Source organism: Homalodisca vitripennis, chromosome 1 (assembly GCF_021130785.1).
Source record: "Homalodisca vitripennis isolate AUS2020 chromosome 1, UT_GWSS_2.1, whole genome shotgun sequence".
Classification (NCBI taxonomy): Eukaryota; Metazoa; Arthropoda; class Insecta; order Hemiptera; family Cicadellidae; genus Homalodisca; species Homalodisca vitripennis.
The window spans coordinates 149760825-149779039 of NC_060207.1; the positions used below are offsets into that span (position 1 = coordinate 149760825).

Below are 18215 nucleotides of genomic sequence, written 5' to 3' on the forward strand. Positions count from 1 at the left end.
ATAATAAGATAATTTTATTCATGTTTACTCTTTCAGAATATTCACAGTTTTTTCGGTTGGAAATTCCTTGACATTTCATGCCCCTATTGACCCAAGGACGAGGGAGGCTCAGCAAGTCCAATGAACCAGAAGTCTCTAGACAATCCGAGAGTCGCCTCGTCCTTGGTTACGGTCGTATTTTATCTCTCGGAAGGCGCAGGTATGCGCGGTCCCGCGCTCACACAACCTTCCCGAATTTCACTTTTTTCTCTCATTCCTCAACGCATTTCAATGCTCCACTTGCTGAGGTGTTTATTGTTTGTTTGTTTTAGAAACCCCATACATACTCACTCTCGTACACTAGACAATACTACGATAACAAAGTGTAAACCATTGGTGTTATCAGTAGGAAAGTTCATTTCGTATCTTACAGTTACTATTACCCCATACTGATACAGTAATAAAATAATACATGACATACAACACGTAAATTATAACTGAAATCAACATTAAGATTCAGCTTATTCCGTAACATTAACTACAGTATTAAAGCACGATTGCTCTAAACTTGATTTAAATATGGTGTAATATGTAACATAAAATAATACATGACATACAATACGTAAATTATAACTGAAATCAACATTAAGATTCAGCTTATTCCGTAACATTAACTACAGTATTAAAGCACGATTGCTCTAAACTTGATTTAAATATGGTGTAATATGTAACATAAAAATATATATTAAAATTACTGTTAAAAAAACAATACCATTTTAAACGTGGGAAAACCACAACTTTTATTTAGATTATATGTTGGTACCTTTTTCTGTTATTTTTAAATGTTTGAGGTTTGTACGTTTAGCAATTGTATAACTTAATTATAAGGGCAGAAAGAACGTGATAAATAGCTTATTAAATTCGAATGCATTATTAAATTGAAAATATAATCGTGCTTCCATGAAGATTTTAAAACTATACCCGGATTCTATTACGATCACTAGTATTTTTAAGTCACTTTAAATATGTTTTTATTGTCTAGAAATACTTGAAAGGATGTTTTTTTCTGTTAAAAAAGCATATACAATTAATAATGCCAGGTCTAAGTATTTTGGTTTCCTGTTCAAGTGAACTGAAGAACATTCCTTACGAAGTTACACTTTTCAGACTGGTTTTATAACGTTATATGCTTACGTTAGACTACGAAAATTCTTTGCACTTTTTAAAAACTGTTTAAATAACTTCCTGTGTACTTGGCTATCCTGACTAACACCACATCTTATTGTAGTCTTTCCACATCAGTGACAACATCGCTAAGTGGCGTACCTATAGGGGATAAAGGATTTAGGAGCTCTCTCCCAAGAGCCCTAAAAATAAATAAAGTATTTTTATAGCATCAATACAACTTGTCTAAAATGCTGCAGTTATTTACCATTAATTAGACCCATCTAAATAATACTAATTTTTATGTATTCTGGAATTTATTTCATACCCCCTCCAAAGCCAAGTCCTAGTTACGCCACTGAGTCGCTATATGTTACTCAGAAGATTGAAATAACTTTGCAAAGGATTATATTGTATTGGATAACCCTCTGTAGACTTGCTAGCGTTTTCAATATGCTGGTGGTCTATGATCGTTAAAGGTTAACTTCATTCATACATCATCTTTTTTATGATCAAATATTTTCAAATTTGTAGATAGTCCAAAGCCATGTAATTAAAAACACACACACACAGTCTTGCCTTTTAAAGAATCTTTGAGCGTTCACTTGAATTTTTTAAAATTTTCTTACGAATGCTTAGCTGTTCAGCAGTCATCAATGACGGCCCTACGATCCTGCACCTCCCCATTCAGGACATGGTCTGTCTAACCTGGGTGTGACTGGATTCGCTATTAATGATTACTTGATGGCCCTATTGTTGTAACTTCCGATACTTGATAACACATCAACTAGGCGAGACTAGACATCACCGCAGCTACTGGTCCGTGAAGGTCCAGGTGGAGAATGATGGGAACAACCTAATTGAGAGAAACCTGAACAATCCTGAGCAGACGCCATTGAAAGATATTCCCATCTCCGGATCCAATTTTGATAATTGGATATTTACGTTTTATAGAGCAGTGTGTCGAACTCTGAAGTCGGCAATAGAAATCAATGAGCACCAATGAGATAACTCTATCACAATTTATCGCCTTTAAAAGCCGTTGCTATTAAACCGTTTTTGGATAGTTATGCAAAGTTAACAGATTGTTCTATACGTAATAGATTAATTCTCACTGGTATATGACTTTGGTGCCCTGTACAAATGCTTTTTTCGTCAGTCACTGAAAACATGCAGTGGTGCAATGTTAGAAAAATCAATTTGAGTATCTTATATGCATACATTTTCAGTTTTCGTAAGCTATGTTATACCTATAAATAATATGCCAATGAAATATGCAGTGTCCTAAATTCGTTTCTGGCGCCTTATGGTCAACAACAGTGGTTACTTGTTTTAAAATAATGCATTTATTTATTCGTGTAAAGCAATAATCAGGCTTCATAAGTATCATTTAACTATACAACACAAATTCTAAATCAAATTAGTATGCAGCTATTAAAGAATAAATCAGTTACTGGCCAATATAAAACGCTCGTCATTCGTGTGATGTAGGCTACGTTGCCGCTACCTATAGACAACACAAATAAATAACTTTCAGTTCTTGTTATCAATGACTTTTCTAAAGAAAAGCAACCCCTGTTGCATAAATGGTCAATTAATAACAAGACATGAAAAGTTAGCGGTGAGAACTCATTCATTTGGGACCACATTCCAAAGTCAGTTAACCGTACATGGTTTCTAGCACACGTTCTCAAGTAGGTTGAAACAAACAAAACACTCACAAAGAGTCTAAATTAACGTGTGAGTTCTAAATACAACAACGTGCCTAATCATGGATGAAGGCATTTTGTATGTGTGGAGAATTCTGAAGAGTACAATCGTCAATTGTGTGACTTTAGATATGTATTGGATCCCAACGTTAATTATTTATCGTCGTGATATCTTTGTAAATGTTTGTGACTGTATTGAACGCCTACAATTGAACAATTATCCATCGATCGGTGAGAGAAGCAGAGAGCCGACAGTCCCATGGCTGCGTGCTCCAACTCCAACCATTGAGTCAACAAACGGATAGTCCAAAGGACCTGTTGTCATCGGACTATTGTAGTAGAAGACAACACGTGCCGGACCCTTGTGTTGTGTTGGCCAAGAGTTCCTCTTCAGCCAATTAGAGACCGCTTGTTCCCAGTTCGACAAAGACCAGGGTCGCGGTGGAGCCACGCTAACGCCCATTTGACGCTAACACGCCTGATTCGACCCGCTCCTATCTCGGACCTCCCTGACATTTCTCTCCGTATTGGAATGAAAAATGAAGAACTTAAAAATACATTATTTGGTCTTCAGGAGCAGAGATTTGATATCAGAGACCTGTACCATTATTCGAGCTCAAATTCTTCGGCGAAGTAGGTTTTAAATCTGTTGCACATTGGTTAAATCTTCAAAGTTTCTATGGTCTGGAATTCATTTTGCAATAATATAAATCATGTGATCAGGAAACCTTTTAATATTTAAAATTCAAACAGAGATCAGGTTTTGACAAAAAGTGCCTGGTTAAATTGTAATTAGGTTAGGTTTTGTCAACTCCTTAACTTTATCTTTATAAGACTTTATTGAGAAGAGACGTGCGTTAACCTATCTCACGTATCTATTTGTACCTACTTCATTATATAGGATGTAAAATTTTGTCAGTACTTGTTTTGCTTTATTTATGTTTATTCAGGTGTTTGTCTTCTTATGACACTTTTTACTTACTCCCAATAATATTATCGAAGGTTAACAGTATGTTGGTTTCATCTGTAGATTATGATGTACATATTATAAGCCTATGACTGTAGTAATGTCATAGTTCTTACTGTGTTAGTTATATACTTGTTTTATATTCTACATGAAGTAAACGAATTTCTATTACGATCGAAATCTTAACAGTCCTTATAACTTCATCGAAGGAAAATCAAGACATACTTTTATATTATTTTTAGTAAACTCCACTAAAATTCTTGTAATTCCATCAAATGGTGGCGAAGAAAGTTCTGTTGTAAGCAATTTAATAAAAATAATTATTCCACTTTTGTATTTGCATTCATCCCGCTGTTAGTATGGCCTTGATTTTCACTGACATCCATCGACAAAGCTTTACGTCAAAAAATTATTAATAAAATTAAACTATTGTGTTTTCGATGAATGTTATAGTTTTAATATACAGTTTGTGTATTAATATCAGGATTAAGTTGTGTTAACAATGTTCCGACGCGGTGTAAACACGAAAACCGTGTCGTGTGCTATAGAGCGTATAAGTATAAGGATTAAGTTGTGCTAACAATGTTCCGACGCGGTGTAAACACGAAAACCGTGTCGTGTGCTATAGAGCGTATAAGTATAAGGATTAAGTTGTGCTAACAATGTTCCGACGCGGTGTAAACACGAAAACCGTGTCGTGTGCTATAGAGCGTATAAGTATAAGGATTAAGTTGTGCTAACAATGTTCCGACGCGGTGTAAACACGAAAACCGTGTCGTGTGCTATAGAGCGTATAAGTATAAGGATTAAGTTGTGCTAACAATGTTCCGACGCGGTGTAAACACGAAAAACCGTGTCGTGTGCTATAGAGCGTATAAGTATAAGGATTAAGAGTATTATCTATCATCAAATCTGTTATCATTAGGCACATGAACCAGAGAAACGGAAATCTTTCTTATCAATTTAGAATCTTTCACGCCATGGTGTTGAGACTGTGACGGCATGAACAGGTGGGGTGACAGGAATGTTTAATCTAATCAAGGCGATACCTGAGTTAATCCCCTGTCAGATATGCCAGATTACCACCGCAGCCGCCCAGCCGTCTGCCCCGCGGATCTTCCACCGATTCATCTTGACCGGACACTATGCCAGCTCAAGATTTTGACAATAAAATTGGACCAGAAATCTTGCTAAGCAGTTCTGTAAAATGTGTTCTGGGGCCATTTTAGATTGAATCATGCAAAAAATTGCTAACAACAGGTATGGTCGTAGGCTTCAACGTATCCCTAATAATATTATTCAGTTCCATTACTATGCAAATTTAGAAATTGAGAATGACTTCTGCTTGGATGAAATGGATTACAGTTTCCTTAAATTGTCCAAATTACTTTGGATGAGCCTTTAACAGAAAATGTTACAAGGAGTACACCACATCACGTGTCATGTAACATGCTTCGCTGAGCTACAATATAAGATTTAAAATGTATAGCCAATAGAATTTAATTCAGTGTTGACTGGTGGAACGACAGACAATCACATAGAAAAGAATTTTGTATGCCCCTGGCAATCAAAAATAAAAACAACCTGAGTTACAGGCTTTCAACAACGCTTAGCCAAATTCCATGGTTGGGCATCATACACCATTATACAATACATTTTTATCTATGTAGATAAGAAGTTACATACAAAAGTACGTTACAAAATTTCAAGTCTACGGTTGAAATCTTTCACACCTTATATCTTGTCACGTGATAATAGACTCATATTGTTGTTCATCAAATTTAGTTTCATATCATTGTTTCAATAGTAACAGTGTAAACATTAAGTCACACACACACACACACACACACACACACACACACACACACACACACACACACACACACACACACACACACACACACACACACACACACACACACACACACACACACACACCATGGGTGTGTGCTGAGTTTTTTTTTTTTATTTTGCTATTTTCTCGTTTCCATCGTGGTTACTCATAAGACCAACAATAAACAATATTCACTAACGCTCAGCCAAATTCCATGGCGTGACATGCACCATTATCGAACTCAGCGTTCTCATATAGAAATGAAGCTCGTGTACAATTCAGGGTCAGTTTGCTTTCGAGATATCGTGCGGATAGATAGACACAAAAACATTTTTCCAGCACCTTAAGTGATAGGTTCGCTAACGCTCCACCAATAAAGCAGTGAAGAATGCTGTTGCTAAAACGTAGGTATTCACTTGTATTCATTTACTAACTAGCTAGGCCTAACCGCTTCACCACTGCACGATGCATGCCGAAGACGCAAAATAAATCCAAAGGGACAATCCAGTGAATCAGAAGTAACTGAGAAAGAGAACCGCCAGGTGGGACCGATTGATGGGCAATTTGATAATGGAACTGCGATGAATTATTCAGAAACACTTGTCTTCGGAACAGCTGCGCTTTAAATCAGTGCTCTCTAAGTGCCAGCACTCTGTTTTACCTTTACGTTTAGCTAGATTTCAGTATTAAAAGAACTTGTTTAAAAAATTTGATTTCTGGATTTGTTACTTTTATGGAAGAAAATTTATTTTATAGTTCCAACATTAATGGTAAAAAAAATCAGTGGTCATGGAAAGATCATATTTTACCAATTTCAAATAATGTTCAGTAAAAATATATGCTGAAAAAGTATTACACATCCTAATTTATATCATATACAGGATAAGGCAGACCACCCTTCCGCGATGTATAGTGGCTGAACCGAGAAATCAACCTTCTTCGTTTTAACGAAACCCCCCATTTTTTGACCCCAAATTATTCAGGAAAATAATTTTTAACACCCAAAAATACCCCAAATGGTGCTTTGGAGAAGGGCTTTTAAGGGTTTCAAATGTAAAGGTAGGTCGAATCGTTCCTCATTTTAAATATCTCTAATCACTGGTTATTTTGAAATTTGTTTCGCTTCTTGTATACACAGACTGGTCCGTAATGTCAAAGTTGTATGGGTTTACAGTTTTTTTACTGTTACCACGTTAAAAATTATAACAATCCAAGTTTTTATTCAAGGTTGCCTAAGTACTATTCAGAAAAACATATTACAGCTGGTTCAGCAAATTTCCAATTTTTTCAAAGAGGAAAAGTTTAGGGTATTTCAAATAATAGCAAGGTATGACTTTAGTTACATCTATCAATATTTCTTAAAAACTGACATTTATTGTATTTAAAATTTTACTTTATCTTGGATGGTCGAGAAATGTTACAAAAATACTAGTTTTTATGATGTTTTGTTGTCTCACCTTGTATATTTACATGTCTTAAAGCATAATTATTACATGTTGTTGTTAAGAAAGTTTTATTTCTAAAGGGCACTTATTAAAATTATTATTAGATGATTAACTGTTCCCAAAACAAACCGACGACGCGACGTCGGATAGAAACCACCCTACCCGAGGTATATCCGCATACGCAACCGCTCCTATTCTAGACTACTATTATCCACTGACCTCATTTCTTGTTAATACACCCCGGTGTTTGTTCTCGGGTATTTCGAGACACAATCTCACGTCTACACAAATCGTAAACTTCCCCCGCCTTGCTTAACACCAATGGCATACCGATAGCTTTCCTGTGGTTCATACCCAACAGTCGTCAACGTTGTCAGATTTTTCTTTAATGTTGAATTGCATTGGAATGACGAATTAAATAGGTTATAACAATTTTATTTGTTTGTTAAAGCCTTATTTTTACAAAGTTAAAAAATGTTTTGAAGATAATTAATAGATTTGTGTGGAAATGTTTTTCTTCCACTTTAGTGGACACCTATAACAAATTGAATTTTCTTGCTATTTTTTACGGACTAATAATTATACAAGACGTTCCGAAAATTGTTCAATCAAATATTTAATCACAGAAGTAAGGGACGTTAAGAAAACTAGCAACATTTAAAAATTAAGCACATCGTATAAAAATCAAACTATGTCTTTAACTTATAAGGCTTCGGTAAGGAAATAATAACTTAACGAAATAACTGCGCTTGTCATCCGCCCTAGGAGAACCTACCTGAAATTTTGAAATGTGCATAGGTTATTTGCAAACCAGCGTTCCAAATTTAATTAAGCAGCACATATGAACTGTTATTGTTATATAGGTATTATTTTCTCGTTAAAAATTATAAAACAAGGTTGTATAAATTACAGCTATAAGAAATGTATATTTTAGTTACTGCGTACCAACTTGAAACTTTATGTAAAAAAGAAATAATGTATTACAAGATTATTAACTATTTAATAAAATAATCCTTCGCCGATAATAAAGGATGTCCAAATTCTGCGTAAGCTTTTTATGAATGTGCATATGTTGTAATGCTACTCGTATTTTATTGGAAAAGCCACTGTATACGAGTATTTTATTTTTTTTTGGAAAAGGGCAGCGTGACAATTTTTGTGATTGTTACGGAAGCAACACAATATCAATTACTTTCATGCAGATTGTTTATTTGTATTGTACCTTTTTATTGAATTAAATTTGTGTAACAGGTCAGTTTTTGGCAAGTAAAAATAATACAATGAAAAATAATAATTTTATTAAGCACCAGGAGTAGTTTTTTAGCTTTAACTTTAGGTTCGATAAAATTATTCACGCCAGTTTCCATAGGAGTGCCTCTAATGACACTTGATCGTCTACAAGGATTATCCGTGGTTGACGATTGAAACACAATACTCCAACAAAAAGACGAGCGATTCGTACAATAACCACGATTGAAACGACAACAAAATGGTTTGTTTACAAGCAACTACTACTTTGGATACTCATGTCATAAAAGTGAAGAAATACTATACATCTGAGAAAATACTGCAAATTAAAAACCGGTTTCGAGTAAACATCACAACAAGCCTCCATTTGATGTATAATTTAAACGGCTGTGCTTGGTAACAGCGATAATAAACTGTTATCTTAGCGCTGCAAACTGTTTGCGATCGATTGTATTTCAGAAACTATCATAAACACGGTCTTTTGATGTTCTTAGGGCTGAGAAAATATCTCTACATTGACAATGAAAATCATCTATGTACTATGAAGCACAATTATTAAAGTAAAGAAATAATCAAAGTATGATTCTACTATTATCGGGCTTGATGAAGAAACGACGAAAATAAATCGTGGAACCAACATTCTTAGAGAGTAGTTTTTAATTCTTTCCAGTACTAAATGTAATACAGAGCTCACCCACTATTATTTATTCAAGCAATATGTTATCAGAGCTAACATATTTTTTTAAATTACTCATACCGTTTTGAGTTCCTTTAAAATTGAGTAGAACGACGAATAATTAAGGGAGGTATGTTAAGGGACAGTGGAAGAGTTATTTTATAGATCAGTTCATACGTTATGATTGTTCCCATTGCTCGTAATGATGGAAAGTTGCTCGTAACTTCTAAAAGGTGAAAGTTATTCTTTAATCTTTTCAGTAATCATGAATCATGAATCTAAATATTTTAAAAATATTTTTCAACAGCCGAATGAGAAGTGTAGCCAGCTAACAGAGAAGCGCAGCTGCATCTTAGGCATGAGTCATTGGTCCATTAAAATGGACTGTTGAGTGACGACTCATGATAACGCTGAGACCGGCTTCTTGCTGTCTATCCTTTCATCAGGAACCCGTGAGAACATCCCTCGAATTTCAAGACCATTGGAGTGGAAATACTACAGCTATCTACGTTCATTTCTACGCTAAATTATTATATATTGCCAGCAATATACACGGATACAAACAATCCTTAGTCCTTTTTGTTTTTCTTCTTTAAGGTAATCAACTATTACGTAACTTTACACTTCCACTGTATGAACAAAATTGTCTCTTAGTCTCTCGTAACCCCCTCCTTTAATTCATATGGTCCGTATTTCAAAATATTTAAGCAAATCTAGAAAACATCCATAATTAAAAAATATTTTCAGTTGACATTACATCGTTTTTACATTATATGATGACGAACAAGCTTGTGTATCCTTGTTTTAAAATATGATAATCCTTAAAAGACCGTTCATTAGTTAATATTATAGTGATCAAGGACTGGATTATGGACTTGCACGTAATTAGAATAAACTTACTAGAAAACCCAGACAAACCAGTTTAAATGGGTGAATCCCAGTTCTTACTGGCTAATTAATTACTCCTGAAACATTAGCCCAGATACACCTGTTACCTGTACAAAATTCAACCTAAGATTCCATTTAAGCCATTAATCCGATTTTAAAAATTGCAAGTGTAAAAGGTTTTTATTTCTCATAATTATTGTTAAGTTAATAATGTTTTTCTTTTGCAGATGGATGACGTTATTGATATTAGTTATAGCCACGCATTCCAGTTATATCACCGCTAGACGTGTAAGTATACAAACCATTCTGTTGGCATTCATTATACATACATTTGTCTTATTGGTTATTGTGGGTAGCATTCTTTTCCTGCATTAGAAGTTTGATTTGTGTCTAGATTATGAAGCGTCGGCTATCTATTGCAAATATTACACGAATTTGAACTTATTTGTATTACGGTTACGGGTAAACTCCACAAATTGTCTCCAAAACTTACACTTTTTTATATTTTACTTTAGTTTTTAAAATATAAATGAAGAACAAGTAAAACAGTCTGTGTGACTGACCTGACAGTGATGACGAGGAACGATAAACATCTCTGGATATAATACCTGTTTTGAAGGGTCCGATCAAGAATGCCTGAGGGAGATAACAAATTTTATAAACTCAACTTACAATAACTTTCTAGAAAAAGATCAAGTTTTTGACAGATTACGAAATCTAACCGTAGTTTGTAGTTTTTGCATCTTATATTATAATGTGTTATTTGTATTATTAATTAACAAGATATTTTTGTCTAACACAAATGTATTTTACATTTTATCAGACGTACGACACATATAAACTAATGTGTTATGATTAGTAGAAATATAACTGTTTAACTATATAATTTTATTATATTCAATGACAATTAGGTATGTGGAATATTTCATCTTGTGATTAGTAAAATGTAATTCTTGATTTGACGTCTTGTTGGGACTTGGTATAAATATTCATAATTAGTAGCCTATTTATAATAGGTGTATCACCATTCGACTTTATTTATCTGGGGACGGTTGCTGTACTTAGAAACAAAAATTATATTACTGATATCCTTTAATTGAACCCTCTGACTAACAAAAAGTTTTATTTTCATTTCAAATTTAGGTCTTGTAGTAATAATATATTTATGTATTTTAATAATTTTTATTGAAGTTACCTACTTGACTAAAAATAAAAACCAGACACTTAGTCTCATAACTTCAAACTTGTAAGCAAAAAAGATAAATATTGTTAAATGTATACTTTGCCTATCTCGGTCCGAATATTTATCATACAATTTTTAAGTATTATTAGAGTCCAAAATAATATTTTGTAAGCGATGTTATAGCCAGGTTGGGTGAAATTGTGACGTTTGGAGATAACTACGTTATTGAGAAGGCACCTTTACTTTTCTTATCCACGTCACAATATTTGTTAATATTTCAAATGGAAAATGCTTATAGCGTAACGGAAAGCAACAGAAAACAATTGATGTGAAAGGTTTGGAAAGTTAAAAAATACGAAAAACCTTGAAAAAGGAACTTACTAGTCGAACTGGCTGACACTAATGCCTCCGGCCATCAGTGCGGGTTGATGGCGAAGGGCGAATACACCTCTCGAGATCAAAATTCTACATCAATCCCTACATCAAAATTCTATACGATGTGACCACGAATTCCTGAGGAATTTAAAAATATTATACATTCACCTAACCACCACTATTCGAACAGAGTGAGCAGCTCTATTATCAGTCTGGCTGCTGTCTCATCAATAGCATAGTTTTCTGTGCTACTCCATGCTGGCCGGCCTGTATTATTGCTTATACATCTTCATTATTGGCTCAAACAATACGTAACGTGACAGAATTGAGGCTGAGGCAGTAAATACAAACTTTAGTCCTAAATATTTCTCAATTTTTCTACCCCTTTTGGAAATTGAGATATATATATGAAATTTACTAAGGAAAAAATACCATACAGTGCATCGATAAGGTTATGATAATGTTGACGCAAAATAACACTGTAGTGGTCTTACTTTTATTTTAAAACGTTGGAATTAATGTAATGATATCATACGGTACCAAAGGCCTTTGAGAAATTTTAAAGATACAGCATCACAAGCCAACTTATTAAAACTGCAAACATTATATTTCAATTTACTAAGATTATGTTTTTTTTACCTATATAGATGATAGTTACAATGCAATCCATGATGCGTGAAATATTGTTCAAGTAATATAGAAGAATTACTACAACTAACAGGTAGTAACTACAACTATAAGTAACAAAATAGTGAAATTGTTAAATTTATGTTATAAATGTTGTGGTTCTGATCAAATAAACACATGTTAGCTCCTGAACATGTCCTTAAAAATCACTTTTTTACTGAACTTAACGACTACATATTTCCCACCCTTTATATGCTATAGCGATGGATAATGAAATTCTTACAAGGAAGTGTATGCAATAGTTACAGGCCTATGCGACATAGATAAGGAAAACACGGTTAATAAATGTTACTCTAATGGAATTCGATTCTTTTGGAACAGGTCTTGGCCAACAAAACAACGTTGAACTCCCCTTCACCAGGATTTTACCCACTTCCGCTCATCGTGACGGACGGAGGAGACGATCGTTCGAGGTGCAGATGAGGACCACCCCAAAACTGATTCGATAATAATGAGGCCCCCCATTGAGCTATAAATCTGGTACAAGGTGTCTGATCGTGTTAATAACCGGATAGATCCAGATATCGTGAGATTATTCTCCTAGACCCTGACCTAGCCCACTACACGAACACTTCATTACCGAGTATGAAAAGCCACAGACACCAGAGAACGTGCTTTCAGCTAAATTATTACAAATCTAACCGTTTTCTATCGTTTTGTAACATATGACAGATTTTATATTGTTTTAGTAAGACTATATTTTCCAGATACCATATTTTCGGAATTAAGTGTGTTTATTTTCTGAATTAATATGCCAACATTACTTAAATCCACCGTACAATGTTTCTTTAAGTTATTTATCAAGTTATTTAGTGTATCAAGTACGTTTAACTTTGTTGCCGTAACATTAAGAAAACGAGGGATCGTTTGCACAGATACCATCAAAACAGTGTATTTTCCTTCAATAAATACTACTCACCAACAAAAAACCGTTTAAATTGGCAACACTCTATTATCATACATCCCAAACGTTCTATTAACTAATAATTTAAATGCGAAGTTTGGGAAGAATGATGTTTAATGTTTGAATATTTGAATGTTTAGACGGACTACTCAATCACACAAATTCTTGCGGCCAGATTAGATAACATTTTACAAGTTAGATAATAATATTGTCATGAATAGTTACAGTAAGCAACGACAGATTCTAATTTCGTTCATGAAAATACAAGATTCTGGAGCAAGTATTTTATAGTAAGTAGTACTTCGGAATAAAAATATGTGTTTGTGTGGCGAAACTCTTAAAACTGATATAAACACCTATTATACTGTATATAAATAAGTGTGCTCTAGAGCGAACAGTTAACAACGGCACTACAGTTAGCTATGTCGACATACGTGCCCTGGAGATAAACTAGATACAGAGATGCAATGAGGAGGCGCCTACTTGACCGTCCTCATAAATATGCATATCGTTCACTCGCTGCGCTCTCACTGATTGATTCCCTCCTCACCATTAGATAATTACTGCATTAGTTACATCAGTGGTCTACTATTGTACCACTTCAGAGTCTCCATTCATACCGACTCCGCTCCGCCCCGATAATCTTGTGATAACTTCAACTTGATCATTTAAAACACTCTATATTCATTTTTCGAGTGGTTTCCGTGGTTTATAATGTGTTTATATTACGAGTTCTGTGTAGAATCCTCTCTTAACCTCATAATGCTCACGTGATCACTGTCCCTGGTAATCCAATTCGTGCGTAATGAGTTCAGTGGTGATCACGAGTGTTGTCTAGACTAAGCTGCAGGTACTCACTACCCAGTACCACTAAGTGCTGTTAGCTAATGCTTAAAGAATTCGTGGATTTACAACACTTTAAAAAAAACCTATAAAGCTTTAATGACAGATCCCCAAATTCTAAAATTGTGCTATTTACAATATATTTTTAAGGAAACACGGTTTCTTCTGGATATAGAGGTCCCTGACGTAGAAGAAATCTAAATCCGGACTTGACGATCTTCAGGACATACTCCATGTATACTGGGTGTCCATAAGTTGCTCTATCAAACCCAACCTTACGATTTTCCAGATAATAATAACTCAAAGATCGGTTTGGTCAAGTTTAATGGTTCCAAGAGCGGATAGTTTGTCCGACAAAACTAAAATAGTTTGGTGTCTCTCAGCTCTAAACAAGGTGTTTAAATTTTAAATGCTAATAACAGTTTCGTTTTAAATAAAAATAACAACATGATCAATCAATTAGTGTATTCTAAATTTTAGATATATTTCGTGTAATTCAAGAAACTTAATCGAAAATGAGTTTTGTGTCTTTAATGGAAATATTACTTTTATTTAGTTGTTAATTCAATTATATATATATATATATATATATATATATATATATATATATATATTCAGGAGCTAACATGTGTTTATTTGATCAGAACCACAACATTTATAACATAAATTTAACAATTTCACTATTTTGTTACTTATTATTTAACCTGTTAGTTGTAGTAATTCTACTATATTACTTGAACAATATTTCACGCATCATGGATTGCATTGTAACTATCATCTATATAGGTAAAAAAACAAAACACATATATATATATATATATATATATATATATATATACATTTCCGTGAAAAATACAAAATAAGCTTTATATATAATTAGGTACTGTTTAATATAATGATGCTATTCCACCTAGCAAATTTATACAATGGACTAGGTGTCTCCGACGTGTGCATGTCGCTAAGAAAAAGTGTTTGGCAGCACGCGAATTACAAAAGTGCTCATCTAGTTATTAATTGTTACCACACCCATTTTACGTTCACAAATGTTTTACTCCAAGGGCTAGTTAGATTATTAATAGTGTTAATTATGTTGTAAGCTTTCCGTGTTTTCTAATGTTTGATTATATCATACATAATATTGGTTTACAATAGCTATATCTATCTATGTTAATATAATGAAATAAATTAGCTTCCGAAGATACATTATACACTGGTCTATGATAATTCATCTTTGATGTACTGGTGGTACATGTCCTATTTGCTTATGGATTCTTCTCTGATTTCCTTGTAGGACCAATACATTCTTTTTCTTGATAGCTTTTGCATTGTATTCTTATCAACAATATCATTTTTGTAACATTTCATAAAATTCAAATCCATTGCAAATACACTGATCGCGAAAATTTTGGAAAATTCGTAAGCCATCCACATTATAAACAATTTAAAACAACTTTAATCCTTACACAGGAGCTGTATGTTTTGTTAATGGTGCAAGTTCTCATACAATACAGGTATAGACCAAGTCAACTATCAAGCATTGCAAAACTGAAAAAGGTTTTAGAATTGTTAATAACTTACAGCACAGTTTTTAAAATTCAATATGACAATATTAAAAAGTGTGAAAAGTGTAAAACGTAGCAGAATCGAGTGGAGAACGTAACTGTGATTTGTACCAAACCTGTCATGGGAGTGGTAGGCTGCATTTAGCCTTCAATAAGTCTGTCAGCCAATCTTATTTTTAAAAAAGGTTTTGAGTATGGCGCCTTTTCTTACTATCATATTACCGTTTTGCCTCGTACCGACAGGAATATGTTTCTGGAAATTATTATGGGTGTAGTTAGACACGTGTAGGTAGACGTGAGATCATATTAGAGTCAGTAGGACATCATATCGTAAATAGTTTCCAAAACAGCAAACTTGACCAGTCCTAATACATAATCAAAACATCCGATGACCGATGGATCTCACGATTTGTCGGACACTCAATATGTTCTCGTACCGAGAATCATTTACATCCTCCCACAAAAGATACAAGACCACCCGTAGTTCTCTGAGGGGTTCTCTTCCATTCGATCAGGCCGAATCACGATAGCCGGTCTCCTCCATTCATCTACGGCGGAATCAATATTCAAATAGTGTAGGAGCGTCCGGTGCAGCGGTTCCATTCACAACCACAGTCTCGGCCTGCAATCACGGACAACACGGACTCAGGAAGCACGTAGCCAGAGTACCACCTACAACTGCGGTCTTTATTGCCCCAGACACCGCTAGTCTCCGTTGCGTCTTACCAAATGTTTACTTCCCTTTATTGTTCTTGATAAGACCCTAAAGAAGAATAACGGTTCTGCACAGTGTGTCTAGCCGTCATTTCCCCCTTACTTGATCCATTTTATATCACAAGTTACATCAGTGTTGTATTTTAATAACTACACTTTTGAAAGGGGAGCTAAAGAAACGTCCAATTTCTTTGTTACTTTAAAATAACTGTTGGAAATCGGTTACAATAATTATTTCTGTATTTGAATAGTTTTATGTGGGGGACGATAACACCCCACTTAATTTTCCATGGCAACCCCGTCAACTCAATAGATTTGAATGAGGTAAACGTGTAAAATTAGCCTTGGTGAACCAAGCTTTTGTGTGTTCAGAAGAAAATTATGTATGTTGTAAACGTAAAACTGCGGCATTAAACCCCACTTTTATACCAATTATTGTGTACAGATCTTTAGTCCAATTTAAGTTAGTAAACTCAACATGAGTTTCGAATACTAGATTTTATAGATAGTATGATGTGCTTCTTGAATCGGTTTCAGAATTTAAGGTACATTCATATTAGAAGGCGTTCAAATGTATCATTATCAGCTTAATCACAAGGTCAACATGATATCAAGATTCAAGATGTAAGATAATTTTTGTTTTCGTGTAAGATCCTTCTTACTTTATTTGTTGAGTCGTGTATACTCTATATTGAAACAAAAGCGTAACGTTTTCAAAATTGCATCAAGAGTATGGTTCAGAATACTGAACTATCTGAAATAAAAACACGTACAGTTGTAAGCCCGTTGTGCGGTAGCGCACGGAACGCAATCCCCCTCGACCCTTTCAGCTCTGAACAATCTGCATTTTTTGTGTCCCAGAACCAAACAGGTTTGTTCTCATTTGTTATTTAAAAAGCGGCGTTCCGGCGCGACCTCGGCGCGGCGTCCCGGAGGATGTTTTGGACTTAGGGCGACAATCGGATCCACAGGGAACAGTGGAATGCCTGGTGTCTAGCCTATCGGTGCAACAGTAAATTGTGAATGGAGGAATAAATTAACGACGGACCTCAGACAACACAATTATTCTTCTCTTTGAGGCACCGACTGCTTATTCTGGGGTTTATAACAGGTGGTTACACGCAGTAAAAATATATTCTGTTCAATAAGTTAACACTCTTTACGACGCGGCGCCCGCTTTGCGAGCAGAGACTACTTGAATCTCGGCGTCAACCGCTTTGCTGTAAAGCAATTTCTTTTACGCGTTAGTCTTGAATGCCGTAATCCACAATGTAAAACCGTCAAATAAACTGGCCAACAAGTAATAATTTTGTAATGCCGCATCCCTTTAATTGAAGCTGTTTGATTTGATGACGTTCAAAAGTGCTGATAATCCTGCAAATTACTTACATTCTCCATACCATTTAGAAACAGTTTAGTAACCCTTTTCTACTGTAATCAATGTAGTCTGAAGTAAAATGTTTGAAGTGATTGGGTGTGAACGCGGGTTCTATAAGTAATAAGACGAATGTCTCGCACAATGAAACCAGTATCTGACTGTATCTTTTATGGTAGACCCAACCTAAGCCAAAACCATACGTATTATCATGTGTTTCAATATTATGAGAGTGTTAAAATCTTCGTGTAGAATTATCAAAAAGTAGTAAAGTAAGAATTACCAAAAAGTGAAAACATATTACGAGTATATTATTTCTTATACCGGATGGAAACTTAATTATGAAAATACATATTTTGTATATTTGTGGCTACACTTAATAAAATAGTTATGCAATTTTTGTTATTTAGGATTAAAAATTAATTTTAATCATACCATTTAATATGTTTATATTACGATATAACATGTTATGACATATAGGAAATTTCGATAAGCAGTTTCTCAATATTTTATTGGTCTTTTTGACATTTTAGATTTGCACTTTTATCTCTAAAAAGCTACTATATATTTAATTTTAATTTTATGAAGATCGGTGCTGTCCGTGTATTATACACGGGAAAATGACCGGACTAATATTTGTTTCCTCTAACCCTTATGGTGCC

The 18215-nt window shown here is 34.4% G+C and overlaps 1 protein-coding gene across 4 annotated transcripts in view; it reads left to right on the forward strand.

Annotated features, from left to right (window-relative positions):
- Positions 1-18215, forward strand: part of LOC124373818 (papilin) — a 195166-nt gene that overhangs the window by 68521 nt on the left and 108430 nt on the right. For all 4 annotated transcript variants that reach the window (XM_046832168.1, XM_046832153.1, XM_046832155.1 and 1 more), the window contains exon 2: positions 10138-10198. In XM_046832168.1, the coding sequence (XP_046688124.1) occupies positions 10138-10198 (61 nt within the window). The remainder of the gene's footprint in view (positions 1-10137; positions 10199-18215) is intronic.